The 24,251-nt window shown below is 38.0% G+C and overlaps 2 protein-coding genes across 17 annotated transcripts in view; both read right to left on the minus strand.

Moving 5' to 3' along the window:
- fryb (furry homolog b (Drosophila)) overlaps nucleotides 1-19,013 on the minus strand; it is a 63,951-nt gene extending 44,938 nt beyond the window's left edge. For 7 of the 16 annotated variants that reach the window (XM_027138725.2, XM_027138710.2, XM_027138677.2 and 4 more), the window contains exon 1: nucleotides 12,874-13,356. In XM_027138725.2, the coding sequence (XP_026994526.1) occupies nucleotides 12,874-13,057 (184 nt within the window). In that variant the 5' untranslated portion in view covers nucleotides 13,058-13,356. Of the gene's footprint in view, nucleotides 1-2,767; nucleotides 3,122-7,748; nucleotides 7,832-12,873; nucleotides 13,358-16,513; nucleotides 16,568-18,859 lie in introns of those variants that run through there. The other 9 variants (XM_027138686.2, XM_027138691.2, XM_047804807.1 and 6 more) reach the window with 5 other exon arrangements.
- Nucleotides 19,014-19,978: 965 nt separating this feature from the next.
- The window catches only part of rxfp2a (relaxin family peptide receptor 2a), a 69,705-nt gene continuing 65,432 nt past the window's right edge, over nucleotides 19,979-24,251 (minus strand). The window contains exons 16-18 of the mRNA XM_027137489.2: nucleotides 23,032-23,442; nucleotides 21,715-21,933; nucleotides 19,979-21,060 (exon numbers count right to left, since the gene is read on the minus strand). Of these exons, the coding sequence (XP_026993290.1) occupies nucleotides 20,795-21,060; nucleotides 21,715-21,933; nucleotides 23,032-23,442 (896 nt within the window). The 3' untranslated portion in view covers nucleotides 19,979-20,794. The remainder of the gene's footprint in view (nucleotides 21,061-21,714; nucleotides 21,934-23,031; nucleotides 23,443-24,251) is intronic.

Below are 24,251 nucleotides of genomic sequence, written 5' to 3' on the forward strand. Positions count from 1 at the left end.
TAATCTTATTTGGCAAGAAACTGAATCTGCGGAGAAGACAAGACAGGCCTTTCAACAAGACAATGACATAAAATGACATAGAAACTAATTATAGAAGGCCTCGCATGGCCTAATCAATCTTCTGACCTGAATCCTAATGAAAAGTTATGGAGGATTTTGAAATTGCACGTATACACTGGGACCCTCGGGAAACTGAAAATGATTTAAAAAAACGAAATGGGCCACAAAGCTGCAAATAGCAGATTACTTCTTACCTTAGACATTTTAGTTGCAAACAACAGTTTCACAATAAAAAACAATGTTGGTAAAATGTGGTGCCAAAATACTTTTTCCCCTATCAATTTCATTTTTAAACATATCATTGACTACTGTATGCTGAAGAACACACACCTTTTTAAAATCATAGTTAGCACAAAGTCTAAACACAATGAATTCATGATTTGATATGGTGAACAATTGGCCTGCATTATTTTTCTACTCAGGAGCATGTTAAGTTGTCATAATGCTCAGTTAGTCATCTTGTTTGTTGTATACTTCAGGTCACATTCTCTCTGAATACTGTTTATGTATCTGCCTGAATTATATAACTGAATTAGACTCCTGTCTGAAATACAAATTAAAGAAGAATTTTCTGGCGTTAACAGTGATCACTGGAGCAGCTGGTGTTTTTATATTTTAGTGATGATCATGTGATGTAAGTGTGATCTTAAATGAATGTGTCCTGGCCACTGCACAGAGCACGAGACTTAGACCAATCCTCATATTCCAAATGAAATACTATCAATTCTATATAAGCTAGGGCTGAAACGATTCCTCGAGTAATGCGTGCAATTATAATACAAAAAAATCATTTAGTTCATTTACTGTAACTAAACACAGAGCACTGTGTTTCCCCACATACCATTATTACTGATGCACAACCTGCTAAACTGGACATGCGATGTAAACACAGATGCTTCAAAATGAAAAATGGAGGAATGTTTCCAAAGTTTGTGATCATTTCAGACTAAAACTCCGTACAATGTGTTTTCTGTAAGATTGAACTGGCGAACCACAACAATACAAGTCCGATGCTTCAACATGCTTCATCCGAAAACACAAGATAACATTAGTGTTCACATTAAGCCTAAATCATTATAAAATATATCATTGTGAAAGCCTAAGTATCATTCATGTTCACAGTCTCACTCTCTATGTCACAAACACACACACACACACACACACACACACACACACACACACACACACACACACACACACACACACACACACACACACAAACAGTGTCAGAGTCCCACAGCCTGACCACGAGGCCCCTTGAAGGGAGACACACAGCTGCAAATATTGCAGCATGACTTGAACACTTTATTGCCAAATTTGCCATTAAACCAGAGAATGTAATGGCAATTAATTCCACTAAATGGTTTAAGTTTTCACAATTATTAATGTATAAAATATCAGCAATAAATATGTCAATTTTTTCTATAATGTAAACAAATACATTTTTATATTTAGTATTCCTCTTAAATAAAAAAAAGGTGCCCATTATCCGATTACCCCATAAATCGATGGAATAATCAATAAATAACTCTCTCTATCTAGCACTGTGAGGAATATTCATGTCATTTATTTAGAAAATAGTTTCTATGGGACAAAATGACTGTTATTAATATGATATTTTGTATAAGAATGAAATAAAAAGCAGGATTTCCAGTAACTTTCTACATTCGATCATTGTGTAAAGTCTTTAACTATTAGACAAATAGCAACTAATTCTTAAATATACAGTCTCTCTAAATATACAGCACAGTATCGCATTTAAAATGTTCAGCAAGCTACATCTAATTAACAGACATGAAATCAATCAAATCAATCTTCATCGATAATTAAACAAAGTAATATATTGTAATATGGAATAATTATAGCTATTAAATATAGCAGTGTGAGCAGAATAACGTACAATTTTAATGTATGTATACATTTATATATATTGTATTTGATTTCTGTTTCAAAATCAACGGCTCACTAGTGAATCAAAAGTGAATGAGCCTGAATGCTTAATCTGTTGCTCAAGGGAACGGCATGGTAGTTCATTATGAGGTCATCAAGTGAAGTATTGATCTCTTACACATGTTGACGAGAGACAAGACTGGTCTCTAAGTCAGAATTTATGACGCATAACTAACTGCTTGCCTTGTAAACAAAGTGACAGGCTTTTGGCAGATGAAAACAGCTCCGGTGAATATGGCTGAAATTTCTTATGAGTCAGTTGCTTTTAAGCGGAAATGGTCAGAAATAATAACATTTATCAAAACTGCTTTTTACTACATTAGTTACAGATGTCCTAAGGAAATCTGCATTCATTCATGTTTAATTAGCACGATGGCTATATTTAAGTTGCACTCAGAACTTGTTGTGTTTTGACAGCTCGAGATTGGTGCCTTAACTCTAACTGGTTAACTGGTGCCTTTATTTTCCACTAATGAGCTTAAAGGAAAGAGAGGGGAGTGTACTGATGGGTGGATGCCCAGAAGAGGAAGACAGGAAGTGCAGGGTGCAGCTGGGACGATATTGTGAAATTTTTTGCCTGATTTATCTTTTGGGCAATGTAACAAAGTATGTCCAGAATGTATCCTCCCTCAACAGAGGCTAAAAAAAACACAAACACGCTCACTACCAATCAACAATTTTCCTCAGCGGACACATGAACAAACACATAAATATTAAATATACAGAATTAATATGCTGTCCAAGCAGTAGCACCTACCCAAACCCTTAATGAAGTTGATAAAGCTGGTCCGACTCCAACGCACTGGTGTCACCTCCATACTGTACCTGTTCCAATAATCCCAAAAAAGTCTAGCCGACTACCTCCATATCATCTCCGGCAATATCTTTTCCAGTAACTTCCGTAAAAGTGACCCTAGTAGTCCATTGTCATGTGTGTGGTCATTTTGCTTTCATATGGAGGCTCACACCAGCTTGAAAGTGTGGGAAAAGTCCAGTGGTGCAATAGATAAAAAAGACTCTTGCCTGCTGGGTAAAGGTAAGTTGAAGGGAAAACAACTTTCCTGTGTGAATCCTCCCAGCCATGTGTGATAGCAGCGAGCCCTCTCTGAGGAGAAGGTCAGGCTGGAATTTCAGCAAAGCCCAAAGAGAGAGGAGGGAGGGCCAACATGCAGCTAAATTTAACCTCAGCACTCATACACAGATCCACACATGTACACAAATACATTCACACACTTTTAACACATGCATATACTGTATACAATTAATCTCTTTATACTTTGCAGTCAACCAGCATGCAAACACACTCCTTAAACATCGCCTGTGACATAAGTGTATCAGTCAGGAAGCAATTTCATGTGCAAATGTAGGTTTTTATTGAGAAACACAGAAATCTAGCAAAAATACACACACACACACACACACACACACACACACACACACACACACACACACACACACACACACAGTGAGTGTTATATCTGGCTATTGCGCTTTTTTGCACAAGCATATTAGCTCATCATCTACATCCTGTGATCACAGAACAACAAAACCTCAAGGATCACAGAAAAGACCACCAAGATACAAGCCATGATTTAAGCTAAATACAAATATACTGATTAAGACGCTTTTATTTGAAGTGGCTTACTAGTGCGAAGTGGCTGCAGTGCAAACAGATGTGAGTTATGAGCCGATGCTTAAGGGTGCTACAGTGGAAGGATTTTAACTCTTAACGTTCTGATCGGTAGGCCAGAGACATGCAAACTCAGCTACTGCTGCTCAAAAATATGATACCCATGCACAATGAGATATTAATAAACACAACAAAAAATGTGCGTAAGTCAAAGTTAAGACTATGATTCAGCTAGAAGTACTAGCTGTGAGTCAGCATGATTTATTTAGTTAGAACAGATTACTTAGAGCTGTGAAATGCACTGCGCCTCTTTAGTAAACTTTAGATTTAAAAATCAAATCTGTTCAAGTTCAGTTCCTCTCATTTTGTAGCACTTTGTTCCTTCACTTTCTCTAATGTTATTAACCCTTGCACGCACGCACGCACACATGCACTCACACACACGCTCACACACGCACACACACAAACACACACACACACACACTCACACACACACACACACACACACACACACACACACACACACACACACACACACACACACACACACACACAATGAACAATCACCTTCACAGAAAATGGGTAATGTGCTGTATTTAATATTCTTCCAGTTCACACTTGTCTAACGGCAGCACAGAGAGAGTAAGAGAGTGTATATAACTAATCAGTGTGTATTGTTCTGGTATTAGTCATGCTACTCACTCTCAGTTGCCAGTGACGTTCTGTGCCACTGTGATAATCATTTACTATTTACTGTGTAATTAGAGCTTCAGTATGTCAGAGACAAAGAGACAGAAGGAGAAAAAGAGAAAAAAGATGAATTATATCTTTCTTAAACTTTTGAACACACCTTGAAAAGTCCTTCAGTCTAACACCAGCTTTTCAGCAGCAATCTTTCACTCACTATGTGTGTAGTGTTTCTGTTTCATTCTGTTTCTCAGATCATTTCGGGGATCAGGTTGCTGTCTGGGTTCAGTTCTGTATATTCTCCCTCTGATGTAAATAAGTGTGAATTGTGGCAGCATCTGATGTGAATTAACTGTCTACAGATCCACCAGAGCAAAATAAATAAATAGATTACTAAAGATGACTGACTGAACAATCTAACTAACAAACGCACGAACAAACGCACAAATAAACAAATGCATGAACAAACAAATGAACGAATGAAAGAAAACGTTGATCTGTTAAAATATGAAATTCCTTGTCACTTTACATTTCATGTACAAATGTACTCGCATAAAGGTTAATGCCAAATTTGATATTAATATAAATAACATATGAATATAATGAATTTTCTGTTTATGACTCATGATTTGCAGATGTTGTTCTCTTCGGCTCTGTGACAGGTACGCTATACTTATAACTAATAGCAGGAGGGAGAAGACTGGACAGATTTATAAAAAAAAAAAAAAAAAGCAAAGTTAGAAGCTGGTACTCTCCATATCAGCAATGTGTGTGTGTGTGTGTGTGTGTGTGTGTGTGTGTGTGTGTGTGTGTGTGTGTGTGTGTGTGTGTGTGTGTGTGTGTGTGTTCAGTCAGTAGTGTTTAAGGGAACAGACAACGATAGTTAGATAGTTAGACAACGATGCTGTAATCACCATCACATGTTTACAGTGTGTGAGCTGGTGAGGTCAGTGGGAGAACAAATCCTGAGTGAATGATACACTGTACAATAAACATACTGTACTGACTGATACTGATTATCCACCCTCATATTACATCAAAGGTACGTCTGAGTATACATTTATTATATAAAGTGTGTGTGCGTGTGTGACAAATTGCTTATAAATGTAAACATGTAAAACCCACAGCAATAAAGGTGATGCTGATTCTGATATAAAATGTGCACATATTTACTGCAACAATTTTAGAGAAGCAGTCCTGAACTGTCTGCCTTGTGAAATACAATCTCTTAGCACTTTTTGCAGCAATTTAATCACACAGTCCTAGTCCTAGTCTTGCCTCAGTCCATGCTTGTACTCTGTACACAATGTACAATGTCTTTATGTTATTAGATGACAATGCACATGCCTCCTAATCTGTGTCTCTCTTTTACTGTTTCTCTCTCTGTTGAGCTACAAATGCTACTCATGAGACACCAGTGATCCTGACACCTTCTGCTCTCCGGACTTGTCTTGTGATTTATCCTGATGCCCTACATCTGACCAGGCTTCTCATCATCTGAATTCTGGTTCCACAGAGAAACCATAAAGATGACAGAGGACTGCAATTACTGCGAACAATATTGCTCAGATGGCTTAGGACTAAAATTGCAAAAAAAAGCCTTTAGGACTGTAATCACTATGAACAGTGTTGCACTCGAGTCTCCATTAGTAAACAGTTAATAATACCTTCAACAAGACTTCATGTTAAAACTAGAATAAATTCAGAAATAATTCCAATGCTGATATACATATACTGTTGATAAGCTTACAAGTTCCTTTTGCACCTTTTCACCATATAGGAATGATCTATATTCATACACTCCATTGTCACTCAGTTGAGGATGGCTTCTGTTTTAAATCTGGTTCCTCTTATCATCTCAGGTAGCCTTTTCTCACTGTCACATTTGACTTGCCCATTTTGGATCATTTATTCTGTTACGATGTATATATTACTATAAAACAGTTTTGTGAAAATGTCTAAATTATAAAATGTTACAGGAACAGAACTGAAATCAATTGAACTGAAGTTGACCGGTTAGACAATTGAGAAGACGCTAATTTCACCGTAAACATAAGGGTTGTATTGTTGGACCACATCACGGAGAAGACACCTTCATGTGTACAGTACACACATTATATAAGTGTGGCAAAACTTCTGCTGCAATCAGAGCCCTCACAACTGCACTGCACTTTCAGTCACTTGTACCAGGAGATGATATTAACATCCTTCATTCTATTCTAGCCTATCGTATTAAATTATTCATTCATAAACGATTTATCCTAGCCATAGTCTCAAAGTAAACACAAGGGAACATTTGCTGTAGGAGCCATGAGGCAAAGGTGAAAACTGTAACATACGCATACACACTTTCACACACAACTGCTGGCAATTCAGCATAGCCACACCATCTGCATGTTGGGAGGAAAAGAAAATGACATGGACATGAGGAGCATGTGAGAAACTCAGACAGTAATATGATCTCAGGATGTAACCAGGGATGCTGGGGCTTTAAAACAGCAAGCCACTGTACAACCCTGCCACAAAACCAACACAATGTACCACAACACACCAAAAAATGACTGCGTAACTTCTTGAATGATTCAATGATTAATCAGATAACATTAAGAGCATGTGCTCATGTCCAACAATAACATAAAACAACTAGTATTAGTGACAGAAACACCTTTCCATCCAAGTCAGCAAAACATAAGTGCTTACCATCATCTGGGGTACATCCAAAGAAAGATACCTTTTTTGCTGGGAAAGTTGATGTTTACTGAGAGAAGGGAGCATGGGACAGTGTGTGTGTGTTTGTGTGTGTGTGTGTGTGTGTGTGTGTGTGTGTGTGTGTGTGTGTGTGTGTGTGTGTGTGTGTGTGTGAGAGAGAGAGAGATTTAGTGGGATTTGCTGAGTGGGTAACAACACTGATATCTGGCCACCTGCTCTGCAACATAGAAATCACACCACACTTCAACACTGAACAAGCAAAAACAATTAGCAGCTAATAAGCAATAAATAAAATTTACAAGTCATGCCCGCAGTGATTACATAAGACCACAGGTTAGGTCCAGATCGCACTCACAAGCTCCCTCATACTCATTTTTATATTTTAACATGTATTTGTGTCCATAGGATGAAAAGGACAAGCCAGTCATCTTCACTCCTCAGTGCATCAAGGACGGGACAGAGAGTACAAAAGAATGCATGTTGAAGCCATGTGAGAGAGAGAGAGACAGAGAGAGAGAGAGAGAGGGAGAGAGAGAGAACACAAACACCTTCTGCTCTAATGCACTTTTCAGCATGATCTGCTAACGCACGCAGTTACCTTCATACCTTCACAGTACAAACAGTGGAGAAAGGACATGTACGTATGTGTGTGTATACGAAGTGTGAGAGAGAGACACAGACAGTGTGAGAGAGAGAGAGCGTGTGTACTCACGGCTGCTCCAGGATTTCAGAAAGGACTTGATGCTGATCTCAAAGAACCCTGAGTCCTGTTGACTTGTCATGTTTGCTCTGTCTCTGCAGCAGTGCAGGGATACAGGGATAAGGAAAGGCAGAGAAGAGATGCAGCAGAGATAGAAAGAGCCACCTCGCTAACTCATCCTGGGTCAGCAATGAGCAGAAACTCTTGATTCTCTCCCTCCCTCTCTCTCTCTCTCTCTCTGACACACACACACACACAAACACACACACACACTGACAGCCTCTCTTGATCCCTCCCTACTTTAAGAGGATTGGCTCAGGATTGGTTGAACATAATTGTCTAGGGGGACACAGACAGTGGAGAAGACTAAGGAGATTAAAAGCATGAGAGAGAGAGAGAGAGAGAGAGAGAGAGAGAGAGAGAGAGAGAGAGAGAGAGAGAGAGAGAGAGAGAGAGAGAGAGAGAGAGAGAGAGAGAGAGAGAGAGAGAGAGAGAGAGAGAGAGAGCAAGAGAGAGAGCAAGAGCGAGAGAGAGCAAGAGCGCGAGGGAGAGAGAGCGAGAAAGAGAGAGAGAGAGGGGGGGGGGTGTAATTAAATCCTAAGCTGTTAGTACTGATAGTACAGGAGACATAGAGAGAGACATCCTAAGGCATTACAGAAACAACATTTCCTCTATCCTCTAACACCCCAGACTGTGCTTTTTACTCTGTTTGGTCTGTACAATATCTTTACACAGCAGATGGATACAGAATTATCACATTTAGTAAACAAAGTGAATAAATAAGGTTATTTTTGCAACAAGATATAATCTCTAAAATAAAAAAGTATGTACAGCATATCGTGTTTAGTTATAAAATAGAATGTTAAAAGCAATGGATTTTTTTTTAAAACAATAAACATAGCTTTAAGATGTGTGTTTAGTGACAAGATTACACAATCACAATTCTGCTCACTGATACAACATGCAGTAGTTTGGTTCCAAACACTAACCAATGGGATGCAGCAAAATACCTGAAATAAAAGACCCAGTATGTGCTAGGTGTGCTGTGAGAACAATAACTAAACAGATCTCCCAAGAATCAAATGTCAAACAGCACAAAAGCATAAATGATTCTCTGAGGAGAAATCACACACACCAGTGGCAGCAGCGTGTTTTATTTATTTGAATGGCAACAAAATTTTAGCTTCTCAAATCATGCAGAAATGAACTAGTGATTTGTTCATGTGCCAAAGCCAAAGCCGTATAGTTGAACAGGAGTTTTTGCAGAATGTGCAGCCTTCCCTTTGCCTATATACTGTGCACATTGTGTGTGTATTCAAGCTCCTCAGGCAGACTGCAGCCTTATGGGCTTTATTTAGATTTCACTCTCAATAGCATGTGTAAACTACAGCTTATGCTTAAGGCAACAAAGGTAGCAGGGAAATTGTAAGGCAAAGATACTGTGCAATCAGCGCTTTTTATTGAAAATGATTGCTACAAATGTTGTAACTAAAAAATACTGTATGATTACAATAACAGAGTAAAAAAAAGAATTTTTAAGGTCATGTTGTCAAGTATTACATGACACAGCACAAAAATAATTGGATTTTCTTCTCTGATCGTTAGACCAGCTCTTCCTGGTCTGCGTTTACACACCGACTTGGTGGCTGGAACGACTAAGACCGTATGGTGCACTGCTTGCTGATGAGTATCAGTACTGGTATTTGTCCAGCTCCCAGCTGGAATGTGATCCTATCTGTCAGAGGAGCACAAACGACAAGCCGACTTACAAGTTCTCATACAAATGACTTCCAGGTGAAAGCAGTTAGACTTCAAGTCTGATACAGGCTTTTGGCAAAATACCAAAACTAATCATGCTCTTTATCTCCACAAATGTTCTTGTTCTTTTTGGATGATTTGGTGCCCTGCCCCACTCACTGTTAGACCAAGAAGGCCAGAAATAGATAAAAGTACCAATTTTAAGTAAATTAGCCTTGATAATGGCCTTTAACTGGCACAAGATGCAGACGTTATCACAGCTGGACTGCAGACTCCTTAACCCCATAACCATTTATGTTGCACAAAGCAATCAGCTCCTCCTGGCTGCAGACTTTTCATTGTTTATGTAAAAATAATACACACCACTCATAACACAGTGATTTGCCAACGATCAACAATGTCTAATTCATTAATGTACAAAATGTTATGCATTTTACAGTTTGCGTTAACGTTGTGGAACATCTGATAAGTTCCTGTGTTTGCTTATGTTATAGCGGCGATAAACAGTCATTCTCCTCCAGCCTCACTCTCCCTATACAGTATCACTAATTTACACAGGAACCAGAAAGCACCAATTACAATAGGTTTAACTTTGTTAAACATGTTTTTAAATCTATTTACTATCTGTCTTATTAGATGAAGCTTCTGCCATACAATTTGCTGTGTATGAGCTGTTATTATAGAAATAATAATAATATGAGGGCATGGATACTTACCCATTGTCCATATTACAGTCAGAACTACTGTCTGACTCGTGCTGTTATACAAAATAATGCACACGTTCTGACTTACCACACTGTGGTGGTACAATACAATATAAGTTGACTTATGGAAAATAAACAAAAGTGGCAATAAGGAACAGAAAAGCAATTCAAAGGTATAGTAAAAATGATTCTGGCTGGATTTGCAAACCTACAGTATTCCTACATTTCTGACCACGTAAAACACTTATTTAATATTTAATCCTCAGGAAACCATAAAACGTAACCGTTCAGTTAATAATTTACGTATAAAAAATAGTAAAGACTAAATGTGATATGAATATGTATTGGATGACTGTTTGCACTGGCCAAACATAAGGAATGACTCGACAGTTTTTGTGCTTCTTTATTGGTCTCTGCTACGGCTGAGTCTTCTTAGCTGGCTTGGATCTATACCAGCTGCCTCTTACAGCACACAGCAATCACCATCTGTCTCCACAGCAGCTGCAGTCACATTTATTCAGGCTTTTCTAGAATCTTTTAAACTTCATTTGATCAAAAATAATTTGTACATTTATTCATGAACGTTGCCTGGATTTGGTTGGTATTAGAAATCCTCAACAGGCCATAAAGGAGCTTTTCTCATAAACACCCTATTCTCTTTCCTCTTTTAAAAAAGACTTGGACAATTCCAGGCATTCGAAACAGAGACCCAGCTGTTCAGATCTGACACTGGAAATGCAGTAAAATACTCTACTGGAGTGCTCTAGTGTAAAGTCATCACTAGTACAAGTCTCTGGTCACTGGGAGTTCTTCACCAGATCAGAGATATTCACCACAGAATGAGGCCTGTGAAATGTGACACAAATCAGCCGTGCAAGTAGATCAATGCATGCTCACTTAGCCAGATTAAAGTCTGCCTCTTAAAAACGGTTAACAAAGCCCCAAAGCTCAGGACACAGCTCTCGAGAGGAATTCCCTTTGACAAAGACGCTCTTCAGTGAGTTAACACTGAGGCTTCTATGTGAAATCCTGAGTGCAGGCATTTCACACACCTGTCTTAATAGAGGTCTGAAAAGGCAATCAGCAGAGATACCCAACAACAGAAAACAAGGGTTGGATTCCTACATATAATTATTATTAATTTATCCTATTAATATAATTCACTTATTTTTATCCATATTCTTTGCAATGTATTCTTTGTAGCATTAATGGAAATTTCCAGTAGTTTTTCCAGCAGTATCCAACACATTTCCCTGAACTAAGTACAGAACTCGAGTCACTGGAGCTGTTTATTAACATTTTACTAAACACATTTTAACACAGATGTTTTCGTAGCTTTCATACAATATTGGTTTCTCAGTTTCTTGCTTATCATACCTTTATTGTTATGGTAATGGTTATTGATTTTCTAACATCTTTCAGACTGCTGCAACAACTGACCTTATACAACAATTAGCTGGCTGAGCAACTGTTCCAAAAGTGCTTATATGTAGTATAAACGCAACAGGACATTTCACGATGTGTCTCACTCCGCTTGTCTGTGCTTGATTCGTAAAATGCCACTTCCTAATGTATTAGCAAAAGTCATTGCCAAATGATCATTTTCAGGAATCTAACTTTTGACTTACAAAATCTAAAAGCTCATCAGATAATGAGAAAAGAAAAAGAGACTCCAATTTAACTAGAAGCACTTTAATGAGAATGTACAATGTACAGCGATCTGAGCCAGATATTCCACGACCTGATGTAGCGTAAAGTGACTGTTGCTTCTTCAAGACCTATTTCCACTTGCGCAGCCAAAGTAAACAGAACAGTTGGCTGTATCGTTTCTGAAATGTCACTTACTCTGTAGTTATTTCTTGAATAAAAGCAACAGCACACAAGCAAGAGTACAATTACACTGAATATTGACCTATGCTGAATCACAGCTGTGTCGATATTCAGTATTTCAGCACTCTAGATTGTGCAATATCACTTAATTACCTAAATTACTTACTTACTTAATTACTGTACTTTCTATTGTACAGTGATGTTTGTCAAATACAGCATTCCAGACTATTCTATTTTCCTCTTCATGTCAAAATTATTTAGCTTCTTTTTGTGTTTTTAAATATGCAAAAATAGCATGTACAACTGTGATAAACATTTACTTTCTTGTTTAAAACTGCAAAGACATTTCTTGTTAGCTGCCTCAGGCTAGATGTACACTTAGGAATCTGATCATGTCCATTTTCCAAGAAAAAATCCTCACAGGACTGAGATAGCACCAGCTCTAAACACTCAAATTACAAGCAAAACATGAACAATGTTTTTCTTTAAACAGTCTACCAAATAGCTGGTCTACTAACAACATGTGAAGCTTGTGTAGTCATTTCAGAGGCTGTCATTACTCTGCAATGACATCACCATGTTGTGTCACACCGGAGTTTCGAATTAGAGTTTTCAAAGACAGCGTCCTACATAGCTGTATATGTGATATGTGAGGGTTTTAAAAGATCTTACAAGTCACAACAGGAAGCAGTTGATTTACTGTACAAGACACTTGAATCAATAGCAACAGATTTACTCTTGAGGACATTAGATCAGTTGTCAATACTTCATTCAAAGCTGCTATGTGTTAAGGTTCAGCATGAGGATAGAATACACTGTAGGATGTAGTACACAATAAACACTACCTGGTGTATCCTCTCGAATAATTGTAGGTCTTTTCTTGGGCTGGATCTTTCGGAACTTCCCTTTGAAGTCTCCAGGTGTAAACATATCCATGGAGAGGTTTGCCATCTGCACCAGGACAATGCCGTCCTGGCCCTGGGCGTCACAGGAGTTTGTGTCGCTTGGTACCGCATCCTCTTTAGGCATGTCCGACACCAGGGTGACTGAGAGCAACCGTGTTCACTCACTCAACAGCATGGATACCTCAAACTGGCAGCCTGTTCTTTCAATCTTCCTTTACTTCTCTGACTGTTCTGATCTCTTTTCTTCAGTCGTCCCCTACACTGTTTGTGTCAGTAGCATTTCCTCTTTAGTATCTGTGTGTTGGTGAGTTTGCCTTTTCTGTGTGAAGTCGTGAAGCCGAAATGTTTGTCAGAAAAGCATGTGTGGTGGAGCCTGCGCTGTCACTGGTCGAGGCTGTTTAGCCTGTTACAGTAACACTGCTGAATGAGGCAGGTGTAGGGTTACTCAGTCCAGGTCCGCCTCTTTTCACAGGCACAGAAAGAGGGCGGGGTGGTTGTAAAATGTAGAAGGGAGTGTAATGGGGGTGTGAAAATGAGGCAGGTTTTTCTGTGATTTGAATCTTTTTTTCTGGATTTGTTTTATAAACAAACTCTACAAAAAAGAATGAGCAGGTGATTGTCTTATATTTGCATATACAGTATACAGTACGTGTGCTGTTTCTCTAACAGTCATCAAGACACCACGTCCCTTGAGTGTTCCTCCCAAATGCTTTCATCTGAGATTCTTTATAAGTTTCTACATTCAACCAAGCTGAGATTTGTGAAAACCTTAAGAACAAGGACAGCAGGCTAATAAATGACTTTCTGTTCTCTGACCTACAGATATTACTGACTTGAAGTCGTTTTTCTTTTGGCAGGGACAGAAAGAAGAGTCTTAAGCCCTAGTCATTTCCAAAACGAAGGAGAGACAGGGACAACGTGAAATATAAACAGAGCAGAGAAAAAGCTGATCGAGAGAGAAGCCTTGAGGGGACAAAATATCTCACTCGTCTGTTCCTGAAATATAACAATAAGACTTGATCTGATCCTGATTCGTTAGCTATGATGTCATGCCATAGAGCATGCTGGGAACCTAGAAACTTCTCCTGGTCCAAAACATCTTTCTCTTAGTCCAAAACTGCTCACTGAATCATCCTTTGAAAATGAATGTACCACTAAGTGATGGGAATACAAAACATGAACATTTTCCCTTTCTGAATGTTTGGAAGTTCACCTAAAAAAGGTGAAACATTTAATATGAACTGGGTTTCCTCTTTCCTTGCATCAGTATTTTAGAAGCTATTGGGACTCCCTAAGAGGTGGTACACTGTCCTTAACAGATAAGAGCGATGACATCTTTCACTAAAGAGACAAATCAGTACACAGAGGGGTGAATAAATCATTTATTAGCTATCCCACCAGGTAGGTTCAAGTTCTACTGTGATACCCAGTCCCATGTTTCAGCTTCCTTCGGTTGCCTGGACTAGGCTAAGGAGTGGCAGCATTGTAATGTAAAGTATAAATATAAAGTATCATGAGCTAGTTAGCTACACAAATATATTAATATAGACACAAATATGTGTAAAGTTCTACAACAAAGTTTTTTTTTTATGGTTTTGTCTGCAGGTTTTGCTAGCAGGAGAGTTACTAGATTTAATCCACACTTATATTTCACACTTAGTTCTTTCTCTGTTTTTTGAAAGAGAGAAGAAAACTTTCTGGTGACCACAAGCCTATTCAGCCTGTTCGACCACCAGGCAACTACAAATAAAAAGCTAACTGCACCAACAAATTATCTTCTTGTCCCTAACTGATTTGTCCACCCTGACGCACTACAGCACAAAACCCTTAATCTTACACAAACACACACATACACACAAAGACACACACAAGACACAGGCACACCCACTCATTAGTGCTAACCAGTAAACATAGACCTATAGTGGTTTCTGTTCCACCCTTTCACCCCCACCCACAGACACAAACATAGACAATACATACCACGTCTGCTTAACATGAACAACAATTACACACATCCTGTAAACCTAGACTAACACAAATGATTCAATTAACATGGCATCAGCACGCACAAACATTTTAGTTTTTAGTGGTCAGCTAACAGTGAGTGTGGTTTAAAAGGGCTGCGTTTTACACTCAGCTTTTACTTACACGTTATTTTTAAAATATTATCTACTAAATGATTCTGATTTTCTGTGAGTCTCTGGGTTTTTATACCTTTTTGTATGTAGGCTGCCCATCTATTTCCAGACAGCTGATGTGCTCTATGTGCTGGTGGGAACAGTCATCCCAAGGCCATTAGCCTACATGAGCTGTTAATGCAATTGCTGTGTGCATATGTGTGTGTGTGTGTGTGTGTGTGCGTGTGCGTGTGTGTGTGTGTGTGTGTGTGTGTGTGTGAGTAAAACACCTCTGTAATCAGGAACTGAATCTGAACTTTAATGTATATCAGCTGTAGGCAGAAGTAGCTCAGTGGTTAAGGCTTTGGGATTCTGACTTATGAGTTGGATTTCACATCCCATGCTACAGCACTACCACTGTTGGGTCCTTGAGCAAGGAAGGCCTTTAACGCTCAGCTGTATCCTATTTCAACTGTAAGTGGCTTTGGACAAGATTGTCAGCTAAATGAGGTAAAAGTAAATCATCACAACAATCTTTCAACCTATTGATTGCTATCAGCCACAGGTTCCCAACCCTGTCTAACTCCATAGAGTGCACATTTTAGTGTTTTTCCTGCTTGGACACCCCCAGTTCAAAATAACGGCTGTTAATTAGTACATTCGCTGATTATTTAGCTGATTCAGTTAAACTGGGAGTAGACATTACAATGCGTAAAACATTCAAGTATTTCAGTATAGGGGTTGGAAACCTGTGCTTCAAACCATAAATAGGAAGTATTATTCTGCCATCTAGTGGCCTAGAGCAAGATAAATTCTCTTCTTATTCTTTCTGCTTGCTAAATACACGAATGTATACATTATCGGGATCTTTGTGGAGACCCGACCACCAGACCCATATAAGCTTTTGAACATCCCATTCCACATTTCCCTTTGAGTTATAATTACCTTCACTCTTCTGGGAAAGTTTTGTAGTCATTCGCATAAAGGGTAAATTTATCTTAGCAGCATATCTTTGGGTAGGGAAACTGGGGTAAATCATGGACATGATGATTACATGTCAAACTCAGTGATAGTAAGCCAAGTTTTGAATCAGATGAACAATCCTGGAACTGTGAAGCAGCAAAGCTACATGCTGCATCACCAGGCAGTGCAGATACTGTACACTATAAACAAGCAGTGCATATAAACACTAAAAAAAGCAGTCAAATTGTGTGAAAAAGAAAAGCAAACATCTATGACAACCTATAATATAATTTAATTCATGGGATTTCTTTTAGGCCTGTAGTGGAGCAGTGATAGTTATTAACAGTCAGCATATGGGTTGAATGTTTTGTTGGCTAATCAAACAGACTACTGCCAGACTCTAGCACATACCAAGTCAGTGAAAAATGGTGAGAAAAAAGCAAGGGAGGGCAAGGCATAAATGCTAAAAGACTGTGATAAGTATAGATCATGGCTCCTACCGCTTGTTTAATAATTGAGGTGTATTATTTTAGCACTCAAAGTTACAGTCATCCCTAAAGGAGCACACAAAGAAGCACATCTAGACATTTTAAACAACATACAACATTGTAATATGTTCACTTAATTTGAATCCACACATCAGTCAAACAAATAAATCAGATAAACTGCACACACAATGAGAAATAGCTAATACAAGAAAGATGGAATGTCCCGGGAAAAAAAAGAAAGAAAAGGAACCACTGGTGTACTAACAACCAGCCCGGGAAAAGGCTGGCCATCAGCAGTAAATGGACACTGTGAAGCAAAACCAAAAGCAACAGTCAATGACAACAATAAGATCCAGAGGTCATGGGTGAAGTGATCACAATCCTTCATGACTTTGAGAGCAGAAATATAGCGGCCATACTGCAAGATGTATACCGGTGATCAGAAGCAAGAGTCAAAAGAACAAAGTGGAAAATGCAGTCTTGGAAATAAAATTAACATCTACCAAAGTGATGGAAAGGCCATGATCCAAAACTTACAAGATCATCAGTCAAGCACAATGGCATTAGTATCATGGCTTGGGCTTGCATGGCTGCTTCTGATACAGACTCATTCATTTTTATTGATGATGTAACTCATGATGATAGCAGCAGAATGAACTCAGAAGTTTACAGAACCATTCTGTCTGCCAATTTACACAGTAATGCATCCGAGCCAATTGGGAAGAACATCCAAAAATGTGGAAAGTTTTACACAGGAAAAATCATTAACCTGACTTTAACACAACTGAGCAGCATTCTGCCTCCTGAACAAACCTTCCACAACAAATGAATGAAGCAGCAGTGCAAGCCTGTAAAAGCCTCACAAAAGAAGAATGCAACAGTTTGGTGAGGTAAGTGGGTTACTGGCTTGATGCAGTTTTTGCAAGCAAGGGATATGCAACAAAATATTAAGTATTATTTACTTTAGAGCAGCATCAGGATAAACAGATAGAGAGAGGCAGATACCCAGGAAGATGCGAGGGAGACCTAGACTACATGGCCAATATTCTGTGGACACATGACCTTCACACCAATAAGTAGATGGAAGAAAATTTCCAAAATTTCTTTATATCCTAAGTCAGATGTCCAGCATGACAATGCCTCTGTGCACAAAGTGAGGCCAATGAAGACATGGAGTGAAAGGACTGGACCCTGGCCTCATCTAATACTCTTGTGGCTGATTGGAAAACTCCCCACAGCCACGCTCCAGAATAAAGTGATTTAAAGTCTTCCCGGAACAGTGGAGGATATTACCAGCAAAGGGGCATTAAATCTGGAATGGGATGCTCAACAACACATACGGGTGTGATAGTCAGGCATCCACAAACCTTTGGCTTTGTAGTGTGCTTGGAGATATCCAACACTCAAAGGTGGACAAGTTCTCAAGCCTTACAGAATTGTAAGATGTGTAGCACTCAGGATGGATGAGTTTCGGTGAAATATGGAAACAATAACATTTAAATAATCCAAACAACCTAAAGTTTCAACCTAAAACAGGGATGACAAGAGTGCTGAGAAAACTAGTAACTGTGAATGAATAGCAAATCAATTTGGTCACTCTAAAAAATTGTGGTGAATTATTTTCACCATTACTTAATTACACTGATCAATAAGTGTATTAGAATTTCTAGATTCTCTCTCTCTCTCTCTCTCTCTCTCTCTCTCTCTCTCTCTCTATATATATATATATATATATATATATATATATATATATATATATCTCTATATCTCTCTCTCTATCTCTCTATCTCTCTATCTATATATATATATATATTTATATATATATATATATATATATATATATATATATATATATATATATATATATAATTTTTTTTAATAGAAAATTTTATATACAAGGCCAAAGGGTGAAATGAGATCCAAGTCAAATCATTTTTTTCTTTCAATTCACACACTATGCCTCTTTGGACTACTAGATTAAAACAAAAGGTATCGATTTTTGGCAGAATTTCACATTAACGTGCTCAGTGAACGCGCCATTTTATAAAAGCTGCTGCGCGTGAACAGCAGCTGCTTTGTTGACATCAGCATCACAGCATCACTTCGACACCATTTCCTCAGAACACGGACCATAGCCAAATTTTAATAATACACTGCTTCATTATATCGATATACACCGTCAATTTGAAAGCAATATGACGGTAATATTTCAGTGTTTATTGCGGTCACACTGATGCCATCCTGCTAGCCAGCATGTAGCCGAGTCTTTTGCTTCTGCCTTACAAACGAAAGAAATCAACAAGACACAAAAAAATGATACTTTAGACAATTAAAGCGTGGGTTAAAATATTTCGGTACCTTATATCTCTGTGTAAGTCTTTGTTAAATTGCCATTCTTCCTTCACAGCACTGAGGAATTATTCTTCTTATCTCCTAATTACTTTGTCTCGCGTCTTCTTGCCTTAAGCGTTTTTCCATCGACTGTCAGTAAAAGACAGCGAGTGAGGAGAGCGCGGCTCCGCCCTTGGCAACCAATTAGATACCAGGTTTTTATAGACCTGCTCGTTGATTGGATAAGCATCACGTCATTCATAGTCGCTGCACCTGTAGGGATGCTGCTGGATGCTGATGGCGAGTGCACAGATTCATAACAAACAGGCAAACACACGGAAAGGATGCGTGCAGGGAGAATTTCGGTACCCAAATGATTGACACAATAATCGGTTTCATTTGCCCACATGTACTATGTGGCTAAACGTTTGTGGACACATATTTGATTCCAGATTTAAACCACCTTTGCTTTTGAGAAGGTATTTTTATTAGATCCTGAAGCATGGATGTAGGGATTTGCCCATTCAGCCACAGGGGCATTAGTGGGAGATTAGTTAGGGACTGATGTCAATCAGGGCTCAACACAGACCACTCCAGCTTTGGCAAGCTATGTCTTTATGGATCACATGCTCCTTGCTGCACAGGAGCATTTCCCTTAGTTCCAGTGAAGGCAAATTGTAGTGCTACAGCATGCAAAACTATTCTGTGGCAAACCATTTGTGGCAACATTGGGGTTGCCACACGTGGCTGTGATGCTCAGGTGTCTAAAAACCTTTGGTCACGTATTGTATGTCTTGTGCAAATGGATGGATGGAAAAAGCATCAGAGCTGAGAACCTTACACATAGTCTAAGGATCATTAAGGATAATGAAATTTTCTATAGGAATGCTTTTAAACATGTATTTATTCAGTACTGCTTAGTTTATAAATGTAGGCTAATTGCTACAAGTGTTATGTTTAGGCTTCACGTTTAGCTGACTTACAGATTTACTGATTTGCTGTGTGCTATGTGCCGCTTCCTGGTTCCAAATAGTCGTGAATTTCATGTTCATGGGGTGAAACATGTTTATTTACCCGTGTGCTGTATGGTAGTAAGTGTAGACAATTGCATGGTTAAAATCTGTATTTAAAAGACACACATTGCTATTTCAAAGAAGCTGGTTCATTTTAATTATGGTTTACCCTGGGAAGCCATATAAAACAATATAAAGTGATAACCTGACAAGTGAGAGAAGTTCAATAGAAAAGCTAATGTGAGACTGAGAGATGGCAAATGGTAATGACAAACATTAAAAAACATAAACATGTATAATATATTATTACTATAGTACAGAATAACACATTTGCATTTCATTACATTAACAAATAACCTATAAATAGAGCATCTCTCAGAGCATATCCATATTTATACAGCGGTTTCAAAATGGTTAAAAAAATGTGAAAGGTGAAGCTCTTCTTCAAACTCAGTACAAATCTACTGAATATACGAATATAATTAACTTCAGATTGTAAATGGTCTACAAACTATTTGGCGGTCTCAAGAGCCTTTGGTGTGCCACAGCAAAATTTAAGATTTAAGATTTATTATTTAAGAATGCTTGAATTGGCTCAAGAAATTCATTTGACATTTCAAGTGACCTAGTGACAATAAAGACAACACACTCCACCTGTGTGAAGAGCATATGATCTAAGATACTGGCCAGTAATATTTAATCTGCTTTGATGGAGGCATCAAATATAATCTTACTTTTCTCAGTTTGTATATATATATATATATAATAATGTCTTTTGATGCATTCATTCTCCTGAGAGAGAAAATTAATCTAGATCCATGCCTTTATGTAGAACCCATTTTCCTAGAGTCTAGACCATGAGTCCTCTGTTGTTTTTTCTGTAGTACAGCCTTCAGTTCCCATGTAATGTAGATGGTGTTGATGATAAAGTCAGCACTTTTCTATTCCATCAGCCATATCGGGTATCCACATCTGGGTAGGAGACCCGGGACAGTTTGCCTTTTGAGTGATATAACATATTCCTGGAAGTTTCCATGTAGATTGTGCTGCTAGTGAGACTCTTGCGGTCTTTTATTATGGACGAGCTGCGTTGCCAGCGGCACAGTAACAGCTCCACTTGCTCCCTGAAGAAGCTGGTTGTCAGTGTATAGAGGATAGGGTTCAGGGCACTGTTGATGGGCAGGATGAAGATCACCACCCAAGAGTTTATAGTGCCTGCATGACATGAAAACACAATTTAAGTTCTTTTTTTTTGGTGCTTAAAGAAAATTTTAATTTGCAATCCTAAATATCATGTTCTAATTGACCTTATATTTAAATCATCTGATTTTTGTAAATATGAAAAATAAATATGACCTTCATTTATTCCTTTCTTAATCACCTTTAAATGACCTCCAGGAAGCATGTGAGTTTGTGACTCTATTCTCTATGTCTTAGGTATAATAATATAAAACATTCATTAATATTATGAGCAATACTATTCATATTAGATTAAGTCAGATTCAGTTTAGTCTCTGATTGCTAGTTTTGTATAAATAAAACTTTATAGCTAATTATATAGGAGATAGATTAAATGGTTTTGTATAACTGAAATATACACATAATAAATAGAACATTACTTCAGTATTAACAATATTAAATATCATATAATTAAATGTTCAGAAAAACCATAATTGTTATTTTTAATAAATGGCCTCCAGCCTGCATTCATTTAGTTGTGTGTGATAAATAATTTTAAAAGTATTAGGAAAATTATATAAAATGCTGTGACTATCACTATAAGGAGAAAACATTGCATATTTTTGAACACATTGGCTTTTATGCATTTTATTATAAATATAAAAATAGGCTGCAGTAAGAGGTACATGCCTGGTATCTCCATTTTAAGAAGGGAGAACGTTTTGACGAGGAATATTGGGATCCAGCAGAGAGCGTCAGAGAACACAATGAAGAAGAAGCGATTGGCTACAGCCACATCTTTGTGCAAGCGATTACGCACATCTGTGGTGTTGATGCCGGTCTTGTAGATGGAGTAGAACATACTGGAGTAGCAGAAGACAATGACTAGGAAAGCCAGCAGGTTCAGTCCTGTTAAGAGAAGACAGGTTTGACAAGATACACACAAATGTCTATTATAACTACTATGTTTATCAATCTAATCATATTTGAGAAGAACTGATTTCAGATCTATAAATATGGGGGTATACAATGCGGTATGCATATGAACTTTAATATACATAGAATTCTTTGTCATAATACAACGACCAAAAAAGATGAAGGCTTATTCCATTACTTTCTTTTGATAGACTATATGACCAAATGTTTGTAGATATTTGACAATTACACCCACATGTGCTTTCTGACCACCCATTTCAGATTTAAAGCCCTTTTACTGTTATTTAAACCTTCACTTTTCTGGGAAGGCTTTCCACTGGATTTTGGAGCATGACTGTGGGGTTTTTCTACTCAACCACAAGATCATTAGAGAGGTTGGTCACAGAAAATGGGTGACACACAATTGTCCAAACAGTTTAACCCAAAGGTGGTTATTGGGGTTGAGGTCAATGCTCTAAGCAAGTCAATTTGAGTTCTTCTACTCTGAACTTGGCAAACCATGTCTAACTCGTTTTGTCCACAGGCGTGGTGTCATGCTGGAACAGGTTTGCACCCCTTTAGTTCCAGTGAAGGAAAACTAAAATGCTGCAGCATACAAAACAATACACTACATAACACTGGTCATATAGAAAGCTTAAAAGAACAGACAAACAACACATCAGCTGCAGAGAAGCAAAAAAGCCAGTTAACACATGGTTCACTACAAAAAAAAAAAAAAACATGACACCTTAGCAAATAAAAATATCTTAACTATTTCCTGTTATAAGATTAGCTTAAACCAGATTAAGCTAAAAACATGACGCATTCTCAAGCCTTCAGATCCACCTCAACCCATATATTTAGCATATCGATTAATCTTTTAAATCTTATACAAATCTTTTACATATTAACTATTATTTTTGTATATAACTCTCCATTCATATTTTAGTATCTTTTGCATCTTAACCACACTGGCTTTTTTCTCTAAATTTACATTTAAATTTAAATGCATTTGAGCAGAATGACAATAAAATTAGTGCTACTACTTTTATATCTGTATGTCTGCAACATATTATTTAAAAAAAAAATCACCAAGAAATATTCCTGTAGAGTAACCCTTAGCAGTGGGCTTCTCCAGCCTATCTGAATGCAGGGGAAAGCAGACTCCATTACGTCCGTAGTAGTTGCCAAAAAGGTCGTCGCTGAGCAGAGGTACACCAGCTATAGTCAATCCTATAAGCCAGATGGAGACCAGCACCACACCAGTCTGCAGCTTCCCGGGTCGCAGATGACTGAAGGGGAACACGATGACCAGAAACTTTTCCAAAGTCAGGTAAGTGAGGAGGAGCACTGACACTTCAGATGACAGCATGGCCAGGAAGCCAATGGTGCGGCATTCACGGCTCTCCATCCAGAGCAGTGCGTTCCTATTGTACTCACCACGGAACTTCACGTCAAAGACACCCAGAAAAAACAGATAGATCCCCATCAGACAATCTGCACCTGCAGAAAACAGAAGAAAATGTACAGAGATTGGGAAAAACTGATATTTTATGGAATATCTAAGTGAAGATATTTTTAATGAGGGAAATGATATCTCTAAGATTTCACATTTTGAAAATATTACATAAAATGTAGAGATATCACGTAAAAATAAAATAGTAAGCAAAACATTAACCAGACAGATTTCTAGGTATATTAACTAATTTCAAGTCTGATATGTTGGCATATTTAATTTAGAAAATGATTGGATGTTCATTCTAGTTGGAAAATAAATATTTGACAAAAAATACGACTATTTCAAGAATTGGACTTAATTCATTAATTAATTTTCTACCGCTTATACGAATTTCCCCGGTCACGGGGAGCCTGTGCCTATCTCAGGCGTCATCGGGCATTGAGGCAGGATACACCCTGGACGGTGTGCCAACCCATCACAGGGCACACACACACTCTCATTCACTCACACATTCACACACTACAGACAATTTTAATGGACTTAATAATTAATTAAAATAATTTAATATTTATGTACTCATCTAATAAAGAGAAATGTTAGCGGAAAATGCATATATTTATGATATAATTCATAGTCAAATGTTTAGAGTTTTGTTATTTTTTTACATGATAAATATGTAGCTACAGTAAATATTTTCTTAATATGTCTGTAAATGTGATGTCATGGTGGTTCAGAGAATTTTATTGCCATCTCACAGCGAGAGTTCCCAGTTTGACCCTGAGACCCAATTCTCCTACCTCCAAAAATATACCCATATACCCCAGATATCCCAGAATTAGGTTGATTTGCTATG

This window comes from Tachysurus fulvidraco, chromosome 20 (genome assembly GCF_022655615.1).
Source record: "Tachysurus fulvidraco isolate hzauxx_2018 chromosome 20, HZAU_PFXX_2.0, whole genome shotgun sequence".
Lineage (NCBI taxonomy): Eukaryota > Metazoa > Chordata > Actinopteri > Siluriformes > Bagridae > Tachysurus > Tachysurus fulvidraco.